The sequence below is a fragment of the Trichoplusia ni genome, chromosome 22 (genome assembly GCF_003590095.1).
Source record: "Trichoplusia ni isolate ovarian cell line Hi5 chromosome 22, tn1, whole genome shotgun sequence".
Taxonomy (NCBI): domain Eukaryota; kingdom Metazoa; phylum Arthropoda; class Insecta; order Lepidoptera; family Noctuidae; genus Trichoplusia; species Trichoplusia ni.
The window spans coordinates 6,079,284-6,102,031 of NC_039499.1; the positions used below are offsets into that span (position 1 = coordinate 6,079,284).

At 37.1% G+C, this 22,748-nt stretch overlaps 1 protein-coding gene across 1 annotated transcript; it reads right to left on the bottom strand.

Annotated features, from left to right (window-relative positions):
• Positions 1-615: 615 nt before the first annotated feature.
• Positions 616-22,225, bottom strand: LOC113504480 (rhomboid-related protein 1-like). Its single transcript, XM_026886783.1, has 6 exons — positions 21,946-22,225; positions 3,153-3,602; positions 2,804-2,956; positions 2,439-2,614; positions 2,107-2,315; positions 616-1,895 (listed from the first exon to the last, which is right to left on the bottom strand). Exons 2-6 carry the CDS (start codon positions 3,534-3,536, stop codon positions 1,774-1,776), a joined length of 1,044 nt encoding a protein of 347 aa, XP_026742584.1. The 5' UTR covers positions 3,537-3,602; positions 21,946-22,225; the 3' UTR covers positions 616-1,773.
• Positions 22,226-22,748: the final 523 nt, after the last annotated feature.

Here is a 22,748-nt window from a genome sequence, read left to right on the forward strand (position 1 = left end):
TGCACCAGAGGAGGTGTGATTTCATCATTTTCCGTGTAAACTCATTCGGCAACTTTACGTACAGCGTATTAAAAGGGGCAAAGACATTAAAACCACCGTGTGCTAGCCAAAAAAAAAAAACTTTAATAACATTACAATATCACATAAGCGTTGTAAAACACATCTCGACAACATTCACAAGCACTTCAACATGGATCCTTTGAAATATTAATTTAGTAGACTTCTTCTCGAGTTGATATGTATGTAGATTTACGTAGGCATTAAATAGGTAATCTAAACAATAGGCAAAATCAGTCTTATGATCTTGAATGATTTCCTATGTATGGGGATTACTTGGATAGAAAATTTCAGCTGACGTCAAAGGAACTTCATCAACTCCGCTATAATATTAGCCCAGGATAATATAGTCTCGGTAGAGTTAGGTGCCAACCTATACGTTTGTATAACTTCCTCTCTCTATGTACCGGAATAAGCCTGATTGAAAAGTTTTCATGCAGTACTGAATTCGTAGTCAGCCAGTCTTTCGGAATACTGACAACTAATGTCTATTAATATTGATCGTTCAGAAGAAGGGTATAACGGTATAAAAACTTCAAAAATAATCAAAACACAAAATAAATAATAATGTCATGTAATTAACGTAAGTCATTAATGACTAGAATACAATAATCTCTTTGGTTGCAGTCTGATAGGGTTGTGTCACCATTCACAACTATATTACAAATCATTTGATATTAAAACAATAAAATAACAATGTTATGATGTTTGTTACATCAGTTAGTTACATCATGTTTCCATGTAATTTAGTGCTAATGAAAATATTTTGGTGACCCTATTTTATCAGACGATAAGATGTGACGTTCATTGTTTAAATTTATTTGTTTTTAAAATTGTTTAGAATATTTCTACATCATAAAAGATAGGATTAATATTATATAACCGATTGACGACATTTCAGACTATTACTAGTAGTAGACTATCGTTAAACAAAAAGCAACCGTATTACCTTAACGTTGAGGTAGAAATACACATTACTTAACATTTTGATTGTTTTTCTAAACACTAGCTGACGCCATAAATGTAATTGTGTTACAAAAAATACAAATACATATACTATAAGGCACTTCGGTCACTTCTTGATTAACTTTCTACTTTTAGAGACAATTTAGTTTACGTAGTCGGAGTCCTGAACATTTTATAAATATTACAATATCGAAGTGAACAAGTTAGAGTTAAGTTACAATTGCACTTGATTACTACAAATACATACAAAGTTAACAGCATAAGTACAAAGCTTACAAAATATCACTAGCCGGCGTCCAACGTTTTGATGCAAAACAATCGAAAGAGGGATTTCACAGAAATCAATTAATATTTGAGTGCCTTCGCCGTTACAGCCATTGAATCAGAGCAATAATTATTTATGAATATTTGTCAGCCTGGTTTCTTTATGTCAATCAAAAGTATGTGGTACTGACTAAATAAGTTAAGGACTAATGCTCAATTACAATTATATCCATTATGTTTTATGGGTAAGTGTAGAAGGCGAAGTCACAATTTAGAATTTTCGACTTATATTACATTACCCTTAACTAACCTACTCTTAGACCTTGCCAGAGATCTGATCACCATATCACCAGATACGGGAGATCCTGTCTTCCTTGTCTGTCCTTGTATATAAAAATACAAAGGTGTAAATTCCATCAAAAGCTATCCTAAGTCACGAATAGCGGACGGATGTGTAGCACGGTTCCCGGAAGCGCGGTCCCGGGTTCAGGTGAGGTCGATGTCGGCGAACCAGGCGTAGTAGAGCACGGCCAGCGCCGCGCCCGCCGCCAGCAGCACCGCGGACAGCACGCGGCACGCCACCACGTACGGCTGCTTCAAGTTCTCACCTATTACAAAAAAAATACATCGTTAATTTCATTTGGTCGGGTTAAATGTTACTAAATTCGGTGTTAATTGTTTTAATAAGATTTGTTCGCAATATTCGTTTTAAAACACGCTCTAGATAATTTTCTAAATGTAGGTACCACATCTTACAACAATATCACATTAAATATTTATTATAAAGTTGCACACGCGAATTCATGGATAAATGCTTACCAGTGAAAACAAGAAACGCCAGAGGGACCCCTATAGCCGCCCCCAGCACGTGCGCGGCCCAGGCGATGTACTCGTAGGAGCCCTGCGCGTGCGCCGCGGCCGCGCCCCCGGCGGGCGGCGGCGGCCGCACTAGCGCCCAGCACGCCTCCGACGCGCCCAGCACCAGCACGCTCAGGGGACGGAACCACCACAGAGGAATGTTGCCAAACCTAAGAAGGAAATTAATATTGTTAGATGAAAATATTGAAAACTCGATAAAGTTTAAAGATATTTAATTTGAGAAAAGGACCTCATATCACAAAATAAAATAAACAAAATTTTATTCGACTCACCTAAGGCACACGTTAGAGATATGCGCTGTGAGCAAGGCGTACACCGCGGCGGAGGCGCCGACGACGCGCACGCGCGGCTGCAGCGCGCCCGCGCCGAGCGCGCCCGCCGCCACGCCGCCGCCCCACAGCACCAGCACGCGCCACCAGCCCTGCTCGCGCTCCAGCGGCCAGCCCACCTGACAAATACAACAAACATTACACCAACGCTCTTGACAAAAATCAGCATAGATATCAAATGAATTTTACAAGTAGAACTGAAAAATTAATTGTTAAATGAGACTTATGTATGTTTTCATTGAGTCAAAATTAGTTTCTTAAACCAACCCTATCAGTAATATAAGAGAGAGCAAGAGCACTATACTTACAGCTAGAGCCACGAGCGCGTTGAGCGCGAGATGCGCGGCGTTGGCGTGCACGAAGCCGTAGGTGACGAGCCGCCAGGGCTCGCGCCACCACGCGCCCGGAGACCACTCCAGCTGCGCGCGCACCTCCTCCGTGCCCCACAAGTGGATGAACACCTACACACAACAGATACATAGTTAGGAATGAAATAGGTAGGTTATAGTGGATCTCTAAAAACGGTGCCTGTTATGAGAATAGAAGACTTTAAATCCAATAATTGAACGAAGGCAGTCGAAAGATACTGTATTGGTTTAGTTTAAGAGCTTATGTAAGACAAACTGTCATTAAAATCTAGCATCATCTTATACTTACAATTAAAATTATCATAGAGACTATGAAGTATGGCGGTTTCAGTAAAGCTATAAGCTTGTCTTTCCGTTTCGCGAATTTGGTTTTCGCTTGCGCTTTCTGTGCTTTCGTTAGTTCAGGATACTTGTACTTCCCGGGCGGGTGCACCCCCAGCGTGAGGCCGGCCTGCAGGCGGGACTTATGCCTGGCGGGCGCGGCCCCGGCCGGCAGCAGGCGCTTGTTCTCGCCGGGGCTGCCGGTGTTGTCCCCGGCGCGCTCCTCCTCGTGCTCGGTCCAGGCGCAGGCCGGCGCGCGCGTGTCCGGCAGCACGCGCCGCCCGCTCCGGCTCGGGGTCCCCTCCTCCACATTCAGTCGCACCGTCTCGCTGTGTTCGGCATCCGGAGCCATCGTGCTTATCTCTCATCATCTTCTGGTGTTAACACGAGGAGATCATCGCGCTCCGTGATGCTTCACCTGCAGAAATCAAATGTAAACAATTAGTGCCATGCTCCGTAATATATATGTGGAATAGAAGGAAAACCCATGATAAATTATCATGCGAATTCATACAATACAGGGAAGCACCCACTTTAATTATATTGTATGAGATGATATGCTTACAGAGAAGCCGAAACTTAATATAAACAAAAGCTAGGATATTATTGAGATTACATCAATTAAGAAGCAGCTGTAAACATTAGGATATTCCACAAAATCAAACCAAAATCACACTCTGGGGTGCTCAGATTCCTTCTTATTTCTTATAAAACATCTGACACATTTTCACAAGATGGCCTGCAAGAATAATCTTCCGAATAGAGAAAGATCATAAGTATAAATATTTATCTAATAATAAATGTTTTGATCTAAAACAATTCCGTATACCTGTAATGTAACCGTTTGTTTGATGTTACCGGCATCAAATTAACTACAAATCACAGTTTAACAATTAATTAACAGTACCTACCTATAAACCCATTATGATAAGACCAATGCCCATAAAAAATACTTATATATAATATCGACATATACGGCCGTGTGTTTTCCCGTAACATATGCATATTGTAATTACTTGCACTAGTTTTTATATTTAACTGCATAATCGCATTGAACCGGAAAATACAATTATGTAATTTAATACCTATCTCGTCCGTTTATGTTCAGTATTACATCAATCATTACGAAATACTGACTGAAGCCGGCGGGCCAGCTACAGATCGAAAATTATCCCACAGGAATATAAAATCGGAATAAAAACTATCGCATGTGTTAATCCTGGTTATAAACTATCTGGGTACCTAGTTTCGTCCAAATCCGGGCAGTGTTTTTTGCGTGAAAGAGGAACAAACATCCATACAGCCATGCACCCATACATATCAGTAGGATAACCTCAGAAACCTCACCTTCTACAGCGATGATCCCAACGGAATTTTAAACATATTCTATTATTAGGATTAGTAATTGTTTAAATATAGGCTTTGGCAAAGGTCTTTATATGTAATTGATAGACACTTAATCGGTAAGACAGTCTGAGCCTTTAAATCTTGTTCATACAACATTACTTCTACAGGTCAGCTTCGGGCGAAGTTGGACACCGATTTGTGTTCGCCCCAAATCAGATTTGAACTCCAAAAGTTACATTTTGCTTGCCATTATTGTTCAACGCAATGATACTTATTTGCAATGTTCTCATACTTTTCTATATTTGTAGCAACATCAACAGTTTAAATGGAATTCCCCATATTTAGATAATAAAATAAATTAATGAACACACAATCACGTTATTTATAGGTTGTTATGTAAATTAATTTCTTATTAAGAAATTCCTTAAATTGTGTGTATTGTTCGAATGTAGCCTACTTGAGGTAAAATAATCGTGCGACGTTGGAACCGCGTTTGACAGCCGAGTGACGTAGACATGTTGTCATGGAGGCGAATACCGCGAACATTGTCGAAAAGGATTGATATCGCTTTATTAGTCATTCAATAACATGTAGGTTTCTTACCATGTAGGTAAGTCATACGAAGAAGACAAATATGTCTCTAAGTGTCGGGGACGAGTATTTTTAGTTGGTCGCCTTTTCGTATTTCAATAACAGTCTTATTTGATGACTAGCTTTTCGCCCGCGTCGAAGTCGGTTATATCGCGTTTCCAAGAGAACTCTTCGAAGGTCCGGGATAAAAACTATCCTATGTTCTTTCTCAAGGTCAACTCTATCTCTGTACCAAATTTCATTATAATCAGTTCAGTGGTTTAGACGTGAAAGCGTAACAGACAGACAGAGTAACTTTCACATTTATAATATTAGTAAGGATAAGGATTAGGAACCTATACATACGTGTATTTACGGAATATAGTGATTTTTGTGTGACCAGAATGAAAATACATATTTATCCCAAAGCTAGTAGTAATATTTTTAGTAAGGATCCTTTTTTCTTTATATGCAGGATATAATGTACACCAAATGCAGTAAATGTAGGTGGGCTAACTACTTAGCAGTGAGCTGTCCCATAAACAGTGTTGTTATTGTCATGTAATACCAGTAACGGGACAGCCGCCATACGAACACTTGCCAAATTGTGATGGGAATTACAATCGGCCAGCATTTACATATACTCGCCAATTAAAATGATTTATAGCCGATGAGTACTAATATACGGTAGTTCACACCAGCTGTTAGACCAACTAACACCTGGCTAAAGCTGACTGCATAATTAAACGATTTTTTTTGGTAACCTGTGCCCTGGATACATTGAACCCAAAAGTCACAAATATTCATATCACATTCGCTACGAAGACTAGAGACCTAAACTTGGAGCATTGTATAGCAAAGGATTTCAGATTGATGGGTAGTGCAGACTGAACAAATCAAAATTCATTTATTCAAATTAGGCTACTAAGTAGCACTTTTTGAAGGTCAGATTACATTGGACAGCACCCAGTTTCGTCCCCTCTTCACCGCTTCCTAAGTGCTTTTGCTGTGAGAGAAGAAAGGGCGCAACAAACTCCCCAGCAGCACGCTGTCATTCCGTTTACAAAATTATTATAAATGAACCATTCGGCTGTCGACTTAAATGTTTTTTTTAATACAGTTTGGAGCGGCAAGTGTGCAAAACAATTTTGCATTAGTGTTGATTTCTTCACGAAGTACGACAATTGAATGTTAAACTAGTTGGTTTTCTAACTATTATTAGGTAACTATTATTCTGGCTTGTAAATGAAGTTCGCTAATTCGTTTAATAATGGTTGAGGTCCATTTAAACAAATAACAATACATCCATTGGACGTATATTTATGGATGTCCATAAAACAAATAGCAGCATTTCTAAACACGATTGTTCTTTCTTCGATGCTTTGAAAATGGAAAACACTATTTGAGATCCCGTTATCATTTAGTCTGAGCTATTTATTGCACTTGCTTTTTTTCAAATGCTATTTTTTACAGTCGCTAGGTTTTCTTTAAAAATCACTAACTGTTGGCCGCGTATCCTCTCGCTGCCAAACGAAAATGATCGCACAGGAAAAAAAATCCTATCCATTAATCCCGGTTATAAACTATCTGTGTACCAGGATTCGCCTAAATCCATTCAGTGATTTTTTCGTGAAAGAGGAACAGACATCCATACCTACAAACAAAATTCCGCGTTTATAATATTTCGTTGATATAATATTGGTAAGATTTCCTTTTAGTTACTCATTAGATTCCTATAAGAAGTCAGTGGTAGATGCATACTGTAGTAACCTTGGCATTGTTTATATCAGCCTATCTTCATCGGTAGTAGTGATGGAGCCGCGATACCCGCCTGCCAGGAACCGCTCCGCCATTGTTTGGGGAACTCTTCCTGCGGTTATATTCAGTTCAATGCAAACGCTACTATGGTAACGCGAAGGTTGACAACTGCTGGAGGTTAGCACATATCAAATCGAAGAGGCTTTGAAGGTCAATTCTTAATTTACTCTGATGCTTTTCAATCGTGTTTTGTAAAGAAAAAGGAACTAAATGGAGGAAAAATATGATTAGAATTTACATGTTAAAATCAAAATAAGGAAAAATTGGTAACGTGTTGTAGGTAACGTTCACATGAAATAAGTAATATGACTGCCTGGACAGCTGTAGTTGACGTCACCACAAAAAAAAACCACTAAGTGCGACGTGTCGCGGGTTTGATCCCCGCCTAAGACAAACATTTTTGGGATTCACATACAGGACAGCATTCGCGTCCTGTGTCTGGGTGTCTTTGTGCATGTGGCCTGTACTTCTGTGAAACCCTCCAGGACACAAGGATTAAGTTTCAGATCGCGGGATTATTTAAAGATCAAAACTTACTCACATTTTGCAAAAATATATCACAAACTTAATTACGCATGCATATGCTGAGTTCCGTGTGTCAGTCTGTCTGTCTCGGTAAAAGACATCGAGCTTCTCCATAAGTCCCGTATCTAAGATATCATCTCACTGGTTACCCCTTACAGCATGTGTCACTGTGTTTGGGTGTGCAATGATCTATTCTTACTCAATATAGAGCTCGTGATGGACGGTGATTGAGGAGCTTCATGCATCGATACCCTTATTAGGACACTGTTATGCAGTTGATGAGATAGGAATGGTTTTGTAATCATCGTTAAAGAGAGTTATTAGATTTTAATAGATCTTATGTAGCTAACATTTATACTGATAAATAAAAATAAACAGCTTTCTAAAAAAATGGTGTGACATACAATTTTTTATGCAAGATAGACATAAAAATGTATAAATAAACTCACCAATAAAAAAAAATTGTGAAGTATTGTGTTGATAACACACGAGCGGAAAACAGCTGATCTCTGTTATCACAACGCTCTCTACAGACAGTATCAAGGAAACAATGGCTATGTAACGCGAGTCATGTCAACCAGAACCAATCAACTGCACTGTTCGCGTCGCACATACAATATACACGAAAACCCCGAAATATTAAATAAAAAGGACGAGCTCTCCCGGAGGCAGAGTGTCGAATGAGGCGGGCACCTGCGCGTGCGCCGAACTGCGCGCGCGCACCCGCAACACGCACACCGACGCATCGTGTGCGTGTTGATAAGATTCGTGATGCAGTGCACTGCACACTTGCTATTTTGGAACGAATCTGTTTTATATCCCAGCTAATGTAAAATTTCACAAAACAGAGATTCTTAAATTGCTTCTTCTTGACGATTGAAATATGAATCATCACACGAATATTTTTATATTTGTAAGAAAAAAAGTACTATTTTAAAAATAAACATTTCTCCGGTCATAATATCTCGAAACCAGTTTATAAATGTAAATTGAAGATCGACCAGATGAGAGTCTTCAGCAGGTGCGTTCCCAAATAAATCCCACATGCTAAGAAATAAATACCACACAAAACCCCAACAAGGTTTTGCCTGCGGCACGGCTCGGGTTAATACTAAATGTTAGAAATGTGAACTGAGTTAATTTCAAAATTGGGGATGAATATATTTATGTATGAAAAAGTATCTCATGCGATTTTCATTTGGAGAAGAAGCAATTATTAAGAAAAAAGGTACCGAAGCGATAGAAAATCAAATCATCAATACACTACTTCAAATCTAAAATGAACGAATGTTTTCGAAGTGTCATCCGTCACCGAAACTTGTACGTGATGAAGCAGATATCGCGCATGCGCCGCGCGAGCGACAGGTGTTGTACGGAACAAAAAAACAAACGGAACAGCATCAACATCTGCTCAGCGAATACCTGCACAACATAGCGACAATGCGATTGACAAGCAGGGACTACCCGGCAGATGGTACGACCGGCTCTCTTCAATAAAACATAAGGAACTCTGGGTTTATGGGCACATGGACTCTTGGTTTGAAAGCAACTTTGTAATCCTCAAATGATATTTGCAGATGCTCTTGTAGCTATACCGAGGATATTATTAACGAAACCTGTATTTGAATTGGACTTTTCGTACATGTAGGTACTCGTTCTTCGATCCTACCATATTTTGTATTTTATTTTTTCAATGACAGTTGTACAATGTAAAATTACCAATGACATCGAGAGTTTCAATGTTGTTTCCAACATTATGACGTGTCATAAGAAAACTAAACCACAAATCGGTTACTACTAGAGTACTCACTATATTTCTTACGCACTGACCACATAATATGCAGTTTGCGGCCGTACGATGACAATTTCTTTGGCGTCATTTCATTCATTATAATGACTCATAGAACAACTTACGCTTGTAGTAAATAGTGCATTTGTTTACAAGAGTTTTTACGCATTCGATTTCCGTGCGGAATAAATTAATGGTTGAAGTCCGGTGAATCAGTCAAACCTTGTGCTAAGAATTTCTGCACAGATCTATTGCAACAAAATAATAATAAAATACTTTAGCAATATTTATTTGTAAGACCAGGTAATAATGTCGCTGGACACCAAATCATAAAATAATTTAAAAGTAAGATTATTTCTTACGATTGTTCAAACTCTCCTTTTTATAAGTGAGGTCTACTTTACCGTTGTGCGCATTCCGGAGCTAACTCAGAAATGTAGCTGTCTTTATGTAAGATAAGCATCTATTGTTCCACACAGTACCGGTCTGGTATAGGCCACTGAGTAATGAGAATCATGAAGTAGTGTACAGTTGCTACAATGAAGTTAAATTTAGAGTTTAAAAGGTTCTTAATTCTTCTTCTTCTAGTTTTTTTATGTTTGTAACCATATAAATGGATAAGCCGATTTCGCTGATTCCCATAAAAATTTCGTCAGTTTTAATTTTAAAACGGTTAAATGTGCTTTTTTTAGTAAAAAAATAAATATACAGTGTTACTCTGTACAAATAATATGAAAGTAATAAAAATAGAGCGGCTACTGAGTTACTTGAAGTAATATTTATTGCAGTGGTGGAACAGAATTGCCGCTCTACACTGCGTGTGCTACCACAATACCATACATTTCTGTAAGACGTTTTGTTGTGGATCCTGACAGGTGCAGATAAAGTCGCCTCAGGTTCGTATACCTGCCGGGTGCATATTGAAAGTATGTAAGTAGTGCTTCTTTTTTAAGTTAATCAAAATCTCTACATTTTGATTTACGCCGACGTTTATATTTCATTTCCCTGTGTGTATGTTTGAATTCAACGCTCACTAGCGAATGAAAGTGAAAAGATTACTAATCACCCGTAATAAGGAAATAAAAAGATTTCTTCACTCTTTTTCCTCATCGTAAATCATTTTAAATGGTTAGGATCACTCATCTAAATATGGAGAAATAAACGTTGTTTCAGTGTTCAACTTCAAGATTCTACTTTTGCATAGCATTGCAAAGTTTTGTGTTAATGATTTTATTTAAGAGTTGATGGTTATATTATATAAGTTAACCTTAGAATTACTAACACCCTATAAAATTGCAAGCCTTAAGAGTGCCATCAACCGCAGAACTGATTGAAGTCATGATATCTCAGGAGCAGCCCTACAAACTCGCCGTCAGTGTCTGATTACGGAGTAGATTAAAAAGAGTGACATCAACCCTTTACACCTGCGTGTTGCACTAACTGGGGTCAAGTGTGCAAAAGTACAAAAAATCGCAGAGTGTACAAACATAAAGAGTTAAATTATCTTTTAATAACAAATAAAAATAAATAAATAATAAAATAAACGAACGAATAATTTTGACTTAAATTAATATTGATTTGTTAATTGTTCAGTTTCATGTTATATGACTCCCTGCTCTGAAAGCGAAGTTATACGTGTCATATATTCTTTAAATAATACTAAATCAGTTGGCTTCGATTCTATTGAAATCTTGTGTCAAAGAAATAACTCCAATTATTGGATACCTAGTAAACTTATCTTTCGAACATGGAACCTTTCCTGATAAACTTAAAACATCTATAGTTAAACCATTGCATAAAAAAGATGACCGTCATGAAGTTAGTAACTATAGACCAATAACACTCATTCATATTCTATCCAATAGGAATAAGTAATCAATTACAGAATTTGTCACAAAGTATAATATTTTAAGATCAGAACAGAATGGTTTCCAAAGAAACAATTCGACTACACTTGCTGGGTTTTCACTCGTACGCAGCATAACCAAGTATATTGACGCAAAAGTACCAATAGCCGCCATATTTTTCGATATGTCTAAGGCTTTTGATTGTGTGGACCATACAATTCTACTATATAAATGCGAAAAGTACGGTATCAGAGGTCCAGCACTGTCATGGATTGAAAGCTACCTAACAAATTGAAAACAATGCGTTGAATTATCAAATATCAATAAAAACCTAGAAATGGAGAGTTATAGGTCAGCATACATTGAAAGCAAATATGGCGTGCCACAAGGCAGTGTATTAGGACCATAGCTATTGATTATTTATATAAATGATTTACCGTGCGCCATAAAACACCAGTCGGTACTTTTCGCCGACGATATATCAGTTCTCATTCCCTACACCGATAAGTCACTAACATATGAGCAGGAAATAAATTGTACAATTAACTCTATCATCTACTGGCTAGAACATAATAATCTTCGCGTCAATGCTACTAAAACAAATTATATAGAATTTAAAAAATATAAGACAAAATCACAAAAATTAAATATTATCTGTAACGGCAATAAATTATTAGAAGTACAAGATACCAAATTTTTAGGTATAACTATTTATCAAAATTTAAATTGGAAACTAGACGATAAAAATCTCTGTAAAAAAATTAATCAGTTTGTTTATGCATTACGTCAATTTCAGCATACTGCGGGTCCTAATGCCGCACGTGTGGCTTATTATGGTTTGTTGAATCCAGTCTGAGATATGGATTGCTATTGTGGGGTAACTCGATGCTAACAGAGCATTCCTTACTCAAAAAAAATGCATTCGAGTTTTATGTTATGTAGGTCCTCTTACAAGCTGTCGAACTCTGTTTAAGGAAAAGAAGATATTAACATTAACGGGGTTATATATACTGGAAATTTGTGTTTTTGTTAAAGCAAATCCAGAATACTTTTTTTCCGTACAAGAAAATCAACCTAATGTCTCAAAAAGAGATCCAACGCGTCTGTTGATGAAGTCATGTAGAACTGCATTATTCCACAAAAACTGTCTCATAACGTGCATTAAGGTATTTAATAAGATTCCGAAAGATAACCGGGAACTACCATTACTGCAAATGAAACGTAAAATAAAGCACTGTTTATTAAACAATGTTTATTATGACCTTAAAGAGTTTTTCGACCATCGATTTTAGTACCTACAGCATTTATGATTAAATTATTAATTGCGTGATATTGCACCTAAGTATATTATTACACTTAGACTGAAGTACCTCATTGTAATATAATTTACTTAACTGTCATTAATTTTATCTATTTTTTATCTATATTTAAATAACACCATGTCAGGTGTTCATACTTTCGCATGCTGCATAAGGCATAATGTGTGGAACTAAATTTGACTTAAATACTAACATCTGTCTGTACCCATATTTAAAACGAAATAAACGATTTGATTTGATTTGATTTGTTAAATACATTTGCCTCTATTCCTAATATTTGATAGGAACTCCGCCCGCGTATTTCGTAGTTATCGTAAAGTCGCGATAAAACAACTTTGAATGTATGTGCTAGTACAAAATTAATTGTTCCCCGAACGCAGGGTATCGCACGAGGAAAACCGGGATCGTGGGTATTCACACCAATACCCCGTAGCACTCGAGTAGATGTTATTTCATGCTAATTAGTCCAAGAAATCCGAAGTCCTTCGAATTAAAGTTAAACAACGATTTATTTACTATAAATTATTATATTGTTGTAACATATTGTCATTTTCTGCGCTTTATGCCTATATACGTCTAAATAACAACATAAATATGATTTAATTATACAACGAGACACTTATTGTTGGGTAATAATTACATCATATGTTTGTTTAGGTACTTAGGTATAAAGTAGCATCAACAGTTGACTATGACACCAAGCACACATAAAATCATAGTATCAAAATATAGCTAAAACTGTATAATTGCCGGTGCCTTATATAAGATCAGCTTTTTTAGATGCCTACTTTGGGGGTGGGCCCCTAGTCACAGTGGGCCCCTAGGCACTGGTCTAAAGTGCCTTATGGATAACACGGCCATAAGATAGTCCACTCTACTTGGCACGTAGCATACAGGACTGCAACACGACTGTCTGTCCGTCACATCTGACACCATGAGTAAGGTGGGAACTACGCAAGATGCACTCCGGAATATGTAATTAGTACGAGATTAAAACTACATGTTTAATGAGGCCGCCGCGCGCTGTGGTGCGGGATGCCCCACACAGATAGCTGATGTCTGTCCGAGGAGGCTAATTGGAATAGGAAACAATTATGTCAGGAGTGTTAGAGTATCAATATTGCATTAGTTTAGTATTTCCCTAGATGCACGACTATCCAAAAATGAGTGATTTCGTGTTATATTTGTGAGTAAATATGAGCCTCTTTATTCCGCCATAACTTCAAAATGATTTTCAATTTTAGTGTATTGTTTATCGTTTAGATTTCAACGTCAGTGAATGACATTGATTCAATCCTTATCAAGAGAGCCGTCTGAAAAAATTAATATAATAATAATTATAGAACAATAACACACTTAGCTCTAACACTTTAATTATGTAAGAGATTACATAAATAAAGTGTTATGTTACGGCTGTTATCTCACCGCATGCTGCCTGCAGCGCTGCGCTGTGTGGGGACCACGTCTGCTCCACGCTTACTCATCACATATCACCCACTCTGCAACTACAAGCTATTTATAGAGTTCTATAATAAGACCTAGATCACTCAAATACCTAAGAATCTAGTACTACTTCCTCTTACTATCCTGCCCAGCTGACTCAACATGGTCAATTATACTATTCTATTAATGTTCGCATTTCATTTATTTATATTTTCCGTATAGTTTCAGATTGATTGGTATTGCAAGGCTCGTTTTAATTAATTCGTCGAAACGTGTGATTATTTAATTTGCAATATAAATATGTAGGCGTGACCTAGATTTTGTGCGTACACTAAGTTGATATATTATAAATAATGTTTGTAACCTTTTCAATATAATAAAGATCGAAAAACAAAATCCCGTAGTTTTTTTTGTATTAAAGTTAAGTAGTAAATAATTAGTTAAATATTCTAATGGGCATGAAACGAATTTAGATTACGAAAAATCGCGCGTATCTTTATGTGTATAGCAGACTGTGGGCGTATACTGTATACCAGTCGACAGAAGGTCAGGACTACTCGTACTTCATAAATAGCAGATCATATTTTCAATTGCTTCTACTAAAAATTACGAGGTGCGCCGTTCAGATTGGATCTGTTCTCACATGAAATATGTTACGTGATCATTATCTACGAATAGAACATGTATATTTCAAAGATATCAAGTGGTCTTGCAATCCACAATTGTCCTGCAATTGTTGGTATTTGTCAGCTCCTTTATTTTTATAAGAAAAACAAACAAATCCTTGTGGGATATTTAAAGCAACGAGGAACAGGTTTCACTAACTTATAATCTGAAAATGTTGTGTTCAACTTATTGAAGACGGTATAGCTAATTCGTTCCGGGAGAGTTATTTGGTTCGCAACAACAATATTTATAAAAGTCCTATTTTAGAATATCTTCAGTGGTCACAAGGTCGGCTACATAATAGAATATTTTAAATTATCTCGCTGTTAGTTACGCACTACAGTTTACGAGCTCTTCACTCGCACATCACGCTGAGATGTTTATGGGAGCCGCTAGTTGTGCAGGGAGCAGCCATGTGGTCAGCACTTGATACATATTTATTGCTTGTTAATGTTAGTCAAAACTAACATTACAGACATAAAAGTTAATCGTTACTTTGATTTATTATATACGGTGTATTATATATGTATATTTAGTGCAATCAATTAGCACATTCTATTAAATTGATCGTAGAAAGTCGTTTATATCACAGGAGAATGTAAGTGCGAGCAAAACTGGTGATAAGCATTTCATTTAAAGATTGTGATTTGAATATGAATGATTTTTAAGTAAACTACCTAACTTATTCAGCAGTAAGAAATGTGTAATAATTTAAGCAATTTAGACCGAATCGAAACAAGAATTGCCCTCAATCAGAGCGGTCGAGGACCTTGTATTTTTCACAAAGCTCCTGGGTGAACGGACGCGAGGACGTAACGCATCACACTCGTATTGTGAGTATTGTGTGTCGCGAGTACAGTCTTTGTTACAAACGTTTTAAACCAATTAGGATAATACTCGAACAAACGAGTTCCCGAAATCGTTAAGGTGTATTAACTGTTGTTTTGAACATCATTCGTATTTACAAGTCGTTATAGTTGAATCTAATGTTTATTCTTTAAGCTGATAAGATTTCAAGAATAGAGATGATTAGTTTGGAGTGTAAACAACATAGTTACATTCATTTATTGTTTGTACAAAATGTTTCACAAACAAATTCATTGTTACTTACCTTATTCCTTATTGAACACTTTTCTTATTTCCACGTGCACTAAAATAAATATGACAGAAACTTAAATAATGTAGTTAAAATAATAGTTTTCCTCAGCATATGCGTGACTCTTACGATGTTTACATTTTACGTGCGACCATGTAGACTATGGTTACCAATAATGAAGTCACTTTGGCCCAACCTAATCCGAACTGTCTGTCTACTATTAATACTATTCTTTTAAGATAGAGTACAAATTCGCTAACCACACAATACAACCACTGCAAAACTAGGTCATACACTAATGAAGTACACACTACTCTTCATCGGAGGTATCATGTTCTCTAATGATCCCCACGTGTATTGGAACACACGCGGTTATCGTAATCACCACAAACTTCGCGTTATCGCGCGGATCGCCCCGACTCTTAATTAATTACGTTTTTACGAGGCTCTGTGTGTCTGCTGCGAGGGCTCTGCTGTGCCACCTATTAACGGTTATTGCTTTGTACTCAGGGTTGCAACTTGGAAAAAGTAAGAATTACGAGCTGATCTTTATAGACAGGTAGGTAGTGGCCGAGCTGAAAATTAAAGGTGGAGTACTATGTCACATGATATGACCTTGGAGTATGAGGTATTTGTCGTGAAACTTAGTTGTGCAAGTTCCGCTAAATAGGTATAATACAAATTGTCCAATGACTTCGAATGCTATGAGCATTTTCTTCGTATATTCACAATAAATTATGAATGATAAGTTTGTTGTGAATGTCAAGACGATTTTTGTGCCAACAACGACATACTACGAAAGACAAATTGCTACCAATATCAAATGTGCTACGAATTTCAAGTTTGCTACGACTGTTAAGTGTGCTGCTGATGTCAAGTGTGTCGAAGCCACGAATATCAAGTGTTGTTACAAATATTCAATGTGCTGCGATGTCAAGTCAACTTTGCTACGAATATCAATGGTGCTACGAAATAGAATTGTACTTCAAATGTCACATGGGCAAGATATTTTGCTGTTAATTTCAACAAGCTTAAGAGAATAAAAATCACTTTCAAGTCCAATAGCTAACAATATCTACTACCAAATTTACTTAAGTGATTTTTTTATTTTAATATAAGATTCTGCTAAGGAAGAAATGTAAAAAAGTACGCCAACAACAAACAATGATGATTTTGATTTTATCCACTTTCTTGAAGCTAATTGCTAATTTTCGTTAACTTTTATAAAAGTTATTATTGTGAAGGACATTGTTGTTTGCTGTGACCCCGGTAGTATCAATTGTATCAACCCTGTTTAAACAAGGGGTGGTTGTTGACCCGCGCGTGCGTCACACCGGTGTTTGCGTCGCCTCGCACAGTGACACGGACACTTGTTGGACACTCCTTCACCACAACCCCTCGGCTTTCTATGTAATAAACACTAGCCTTTTCATAACTTGTGGTTTTGTGGAGAACCGGAGACTGCTTGGGGAACAAGTCCTTATGAAAACCTTGTGTTTATGATGCGAAACATCTATATTCGGTAAAACTGATTGTTGGCGCAACAATACTATATACACCGAGCAGGTTGAGATCGCCCTCTTGTCTTATTGTAACCTATTACAAAGTAATCCAAAATAATTATTACATAACGTAAGATTCGCTATCAATTTCGACATTCAGTGTAAATTACGAAGTCTGTAACGTCAAAAATCTTCCACACAGGAGAATCGAGTCAAGTTCACCTAGTAAGCATCGACCTCAAAGCTGATTTATCCGTTTCCAGGTATCTTAAACCCCTGAACAAACAAATCAAATTTGTCTGTCCTTGCTTAGACGTAAATTAGACCGCTGCAGCGCTGTGTAAATTGGACTGACGTCCATATTTCCCCGTGACGGGTTCGTCCTCGTTCCATGCAAACAATACCGACGTCATTATCTTATCGCAGTTGTAAACCTACGTTCCATTTGAATTATGCGGAACTAAATTCAGGATAACAGCATACTATATTTTTGAAACAGATTAATTTAATACGAATTCTTATGGCATTGGATAAACTACAGGAAATTCCGCCCGGAATGAGGTTGTGTACCGGTAGCGTTGCAAAAATATCGAAATCAGTATAAATTCAATATTTATGAATAATTGTAATCTGTTGTTTTCAAGATTCGAGAAACTTATCGGAAAATTCAATCGAATGTAGACGAAAGTTTTGTTGTAAACTTGTTAACATTACGTCGCGAATACTAGTGGTTAACGCATATACTAAGTATCAATCACACGACACATAAATGTTATCGTCACGAGAATCATTAACGAGAAACATTTAGGGCTGCCTAATTACCTGGTTTTATTTCGAGGTCACGACGTAGGGGTGAGTCACACGGTGCGTGCCGCAAAGGGGGTGCGCACAGGAGGGCGCGGGGGAGGGGGGGGGAGGTCTTAGCAACACGTGGTCCTTTGTCCGGCTGTGGGTCACTCGGACACGGCGCGTCGCGGACAAAGGTCCAATCTTATCGCGAGCATTGAACTTGGAAACCGTCTCTAATTGATAAGATATTTTATGAATGTCAATGATGTTATGAAAAGATAGTCTAGCTAACTCTGATTTCTGCGATCGGAAGCAAAGAGCTTTAACAATAATTAAATATTGCACAAATTTATGCTAAACGAGTTATCTATATGCTTCACACTGTTTAAAGAGTTCACGACGTTCAACGAAAGCATGACTAACATTTAATTGGTTTAAGTACCTAGGTCGGGACCCGCGGTTTTAAAATAGAGTTTTATTTATAAACACACTCTCAGCTAACGTATTCGGGATAACACCATATACTATGTTATCAGTTCTTACGAGTACGACATCCATCCGCGTAACGAAATCCCCTTTTATATGTAGTTGTATGTTTTATATGTGTATGATATGCATAGGAATGGGGAGTGCCCTTTATCTTAGGGCCGATTTTTCAATCGCCAGATCACTCCTATCTGACGAATATATTTGACAGCTTTTGTATAATTGTTTTGCGACTTTATTGGTCTCATCATTCCAGGTCTTCTATTAGTTTATCGCAATTCATATAAGCTAAAAAAAATAACTTTATTTATATTTACTCATGTGGTTTGGTCAATACAAATAAAATAAAATTATATAGGTCAATGTTAATTAACTGTGTAGCATAGGTGATAACAACACGATAAGCTATCGTAGCACTATTAAAAATGTGCAGCGGCTTCATTAAGAACACATTATCTGAGGCCGATGACCGCCGAGAGCACTGGGCCAGGTTACACGACACTACTGGTGATGGAACTAAATCATTCACTCTTTTGTATACAATAGTATTTAAAACAGGTGAATATTGATAATTAATGTGGTGGCTGACAGAAAACGTTTGAATGGGCACGTAGATAATGAACTGAGGGTTTTGTGTGATGATGGAAAGAGTTTGTTTTTCTCAGGATAAACTGTTTTTAGAAGACGATTGTATTATTGTTCTGTTATACTCTCATATCTATGAGTGTATTAGAACTATCGGCAAACCGATAACTATTAAAATATAAATAGGCAGAGGTCATTCTGTTTTGGTAAATAATAACTATTGTGTTTATTAAACTATTGTCGAATTAATGACGTTAATTAAGGTATCGTGTTCTCGAATAAGCATGAGATTTACGCAATATATTTCAAACCCATGCAAAATCAATTAAAATTTTCCTCAAAATATATTTATTGTACTAATTTTGCTTCATCGCGTAGCTGACTATTCTAGGAAGCTACACTATACATATTGTCCTTGAAGCGAAGGAAGGAATCTAAGGAACTGTAAGGAATCCTTTTTACAAGGGGACTCCTCGTGGACTTGCTCCGCCTTGGAAGGCAGAGAGTTATCCGAGAGCCGAACTCTTACCGGCTAAACCACTGGAGTAAGTCACCCTTCCCTTGTGCCTGAGACCACGGGAACGCGATGCAAACCATTGTATAAGGTCAAAAGGTAACCCAAACTTACTTTAGGAGTCAAGCTAACCGAATATCACAAAGTTTCTAGCAATATCAAACATGTCTCCTTATCTATACTTACTAATATATAAAGCTGGAGAGTTTGTTTGTTTGTTTGTTTGTTTGAACGCGCTAATCTCAGGAACTACTGGTCCAAATTGAAAAATTCTTTTTGTGTTGAATAGACCATTCATCGAGGAAGGCTTTAGTTATCTATACTAATATATAAAGCTGAAGAGTTTGTTTGTTTGAACGCGCTAATCTCAGGAACTATTGGTCCAAATTGAAAAATTATTTTTGTGTTGAATAGACCATTCATCGAGGAAGGCTTTAAGCTATAAACCATCACGCTGCGACTTGTAGGAGCAAAGATACAATGGAAAATGTGAAAAAAAAACAGGGCAGGTATAAATCATAACTTATATCCTCTACCCACGGGGACGAAGTCGCGGGCAACAGCTAGTATAGTAATAAGACGACATGTGAATTATCTCGCAGTTATATATTTGCGTGTGGTAGAGGTCAAATATTTCGATCAGAATATCGGCGTTATCAGCGCTGCGGTGGGTGAGACCACCGGGAGCCGGGTGATAAGGTACATGGCACTATTGGACTTGCCATTCTAGGTATATGTATACACATGCTAAAATTGAATACTAGGCTTACTCGTAGTCGCCGCCGAAAAGCCTTACTACATTTATTAAAATGGTTTGTTTTTTTCACTTGATAGCATATTATTTTTTACCTTAACCATTGACCTGTATTTATCAATTATTTGGAAAAACAGCAACTGTAAAATAAGCAGAATCTGTGCTGAAAATAAAATTATTTATAAACAAAGATATCGTAATTCATAATTTCAACTGTACCTGATTGACAGATTAGTGTTATCAACCGTCCTCATTAACATTTACTTTATCTCGGAAAAGAAATCGATAGTGCAACTGATTTAAATCATAATACAGCTGCATAAACATAATTTCAATAACAAATCAGAACTCATTTATTCAAATTAGGCTACTAAGTAGCACTTTTTGAAAATCAAATAACATTGGACAGCTCCTAGTTCCCACCCTTTACCGCTTCCTAAGTGCTTTTGCTGTGAGGGAAGAAAGGGCACAAAAATCTCCCCACCAGCACGCAGTCTTTCTTATGGAATACAATATCTATAATTATACGTTTTAGATGCCGTCCCAGACAAACAAATTATTTGAAGGCGATGTAAGTCACTATAAATTAAAACTGCTATGAGTAAGCTAAGCGTAACCTATAGAGAAGTAATTATAGCCGTCTATTTGCCGGAAGAGATTGATTGGCGGCTATTCTTAGCCTGTTAGCCTGTTAGCTAAATTCCCTGGCATTGAGTGTGTCACGCAATTAGATTCGACTTGTTTCTAATCGTCTGGAAATTCGGGAATTTTTAGTCGAGCAATGTATTAGCCGTCCAACACAGACAGCAAACGTTTCTATTCCATAACATCACATATTTGAATAGTTAACGTCAATATTAAATGTCCCATGTGTGACGGAATAAATGTTCAAAATTTAAAGAGAATGTTTACGTCCATTTGTAGGCATATTGGGCTGTATCGCAAAAACCTTTGACGTCCAACGGCCATGACAGATACGTCAGTGATAATTCAGTCATACATACATTACTTGTAGGAAGTCACCACATCTGGACCAAATGTTTGCGTCGCTTTACAAATATTGGATTAGGGTATAAGTCGTTGTTTCTGTCAGTGGAATTTTGGTTCATTCTTTATATTTATCAAATCTGTTTAATCTTAATTACCGATCTGATAAACGTACTTCTTATCAATAAAATATTTGATTCTTAATCGTAATTCGTTTTCTGTACGAATATTTGCAATGTGAGAAAAAATGTATTTTATTTTTTAATCCTATGGAAGTCTATATTCTGCCAAACAAGTTTTAGTCTATTAATAACTTATTAAAATTCAGTTTTTATGAGTGCGAAACACGCGCGAGTTATGTATATGAGGTTCGCGTCGCCAGGCTACAAGGCCTCTCTCAACAACGTGTCAAACTATTCTTAACCTAAACTATTTACTTTAGTGTTGACTGATACTCCATAAAACTCGTAAACCCGTACGAGATAGCTGAGATAGCTGTTACGACTTACGAGGTATATAAGAGTTGAGCATGTTGTTAACCACAAGCTAATTTCTAACTGAGTGTCTGACAATAATGACATTTAAACATTGTATGTCTATCGTTCCCGGATAATAGTATCATCCTATATTCGTTGACGGGGAGAAACCAATGGCATGTATTTAACATAAATTGTTATATATATATTAAATTTAAATAATAAATAGAATTAACAAATTAATTTACCTTAACGATTACTCAGTTTGCGGCTTTTGTGGTATTCGTGTCACTGAAATAGACACTTCATAATTGCACTTGTTGCTAAGGGATAGCACTGAGTTGCCCGGATTGTTTAACGAGTGTGGTGTATTATCGTAACATTTGTGGGAGCGCGGCGCGGGTGCGTCTCGTCGCCGCGATAACAAACAGCTGACTGCCACGGACCGCCGCCGATTAATGTCACGCTATCACTAAACACGTGTGTTTGCCATAGATTCAGGATTCGCAATATGGGTTGCTATCGACCTAAATAAAAAAAAAGAATTATTTGTAGAAATAGCAATTTATTTTTTGTATTTTTTTACGATTTGCCAAGATTTTTGTTTATGTCGTGAATGAATGTATGCTATGAGTGCATTATTATACATGCCTATATCTATTACCTCTACATTATGTGGGTTAGACATATCTCTTTCGTGTCATTTTGACTTTACATGTAGTTCGGCTACGACAGGACAATATTACGACTAACAATAAACCCACTTGAATATATCTGGAGTAATGGCATACCTACTCCCTCATTACAAAGGCAAGATAGCGTGGGATGGGAATTAACGTGTCCGAATATAATTTGAGACAAAGTTTACATTTAAAAACTCTACCCTATTCTTGATGAGTCCATAACTATCAACCTTAATTTTTGACATTATTTTTAGACAGATAACAAACCCAGAGTGACTTGAAAATACAGAATTACTACTGGTAGAGTTCAACAGTCCCGAATTCTCTATTACCTAGTCATTCTCCAATACCTAGTCATAGATTAACTC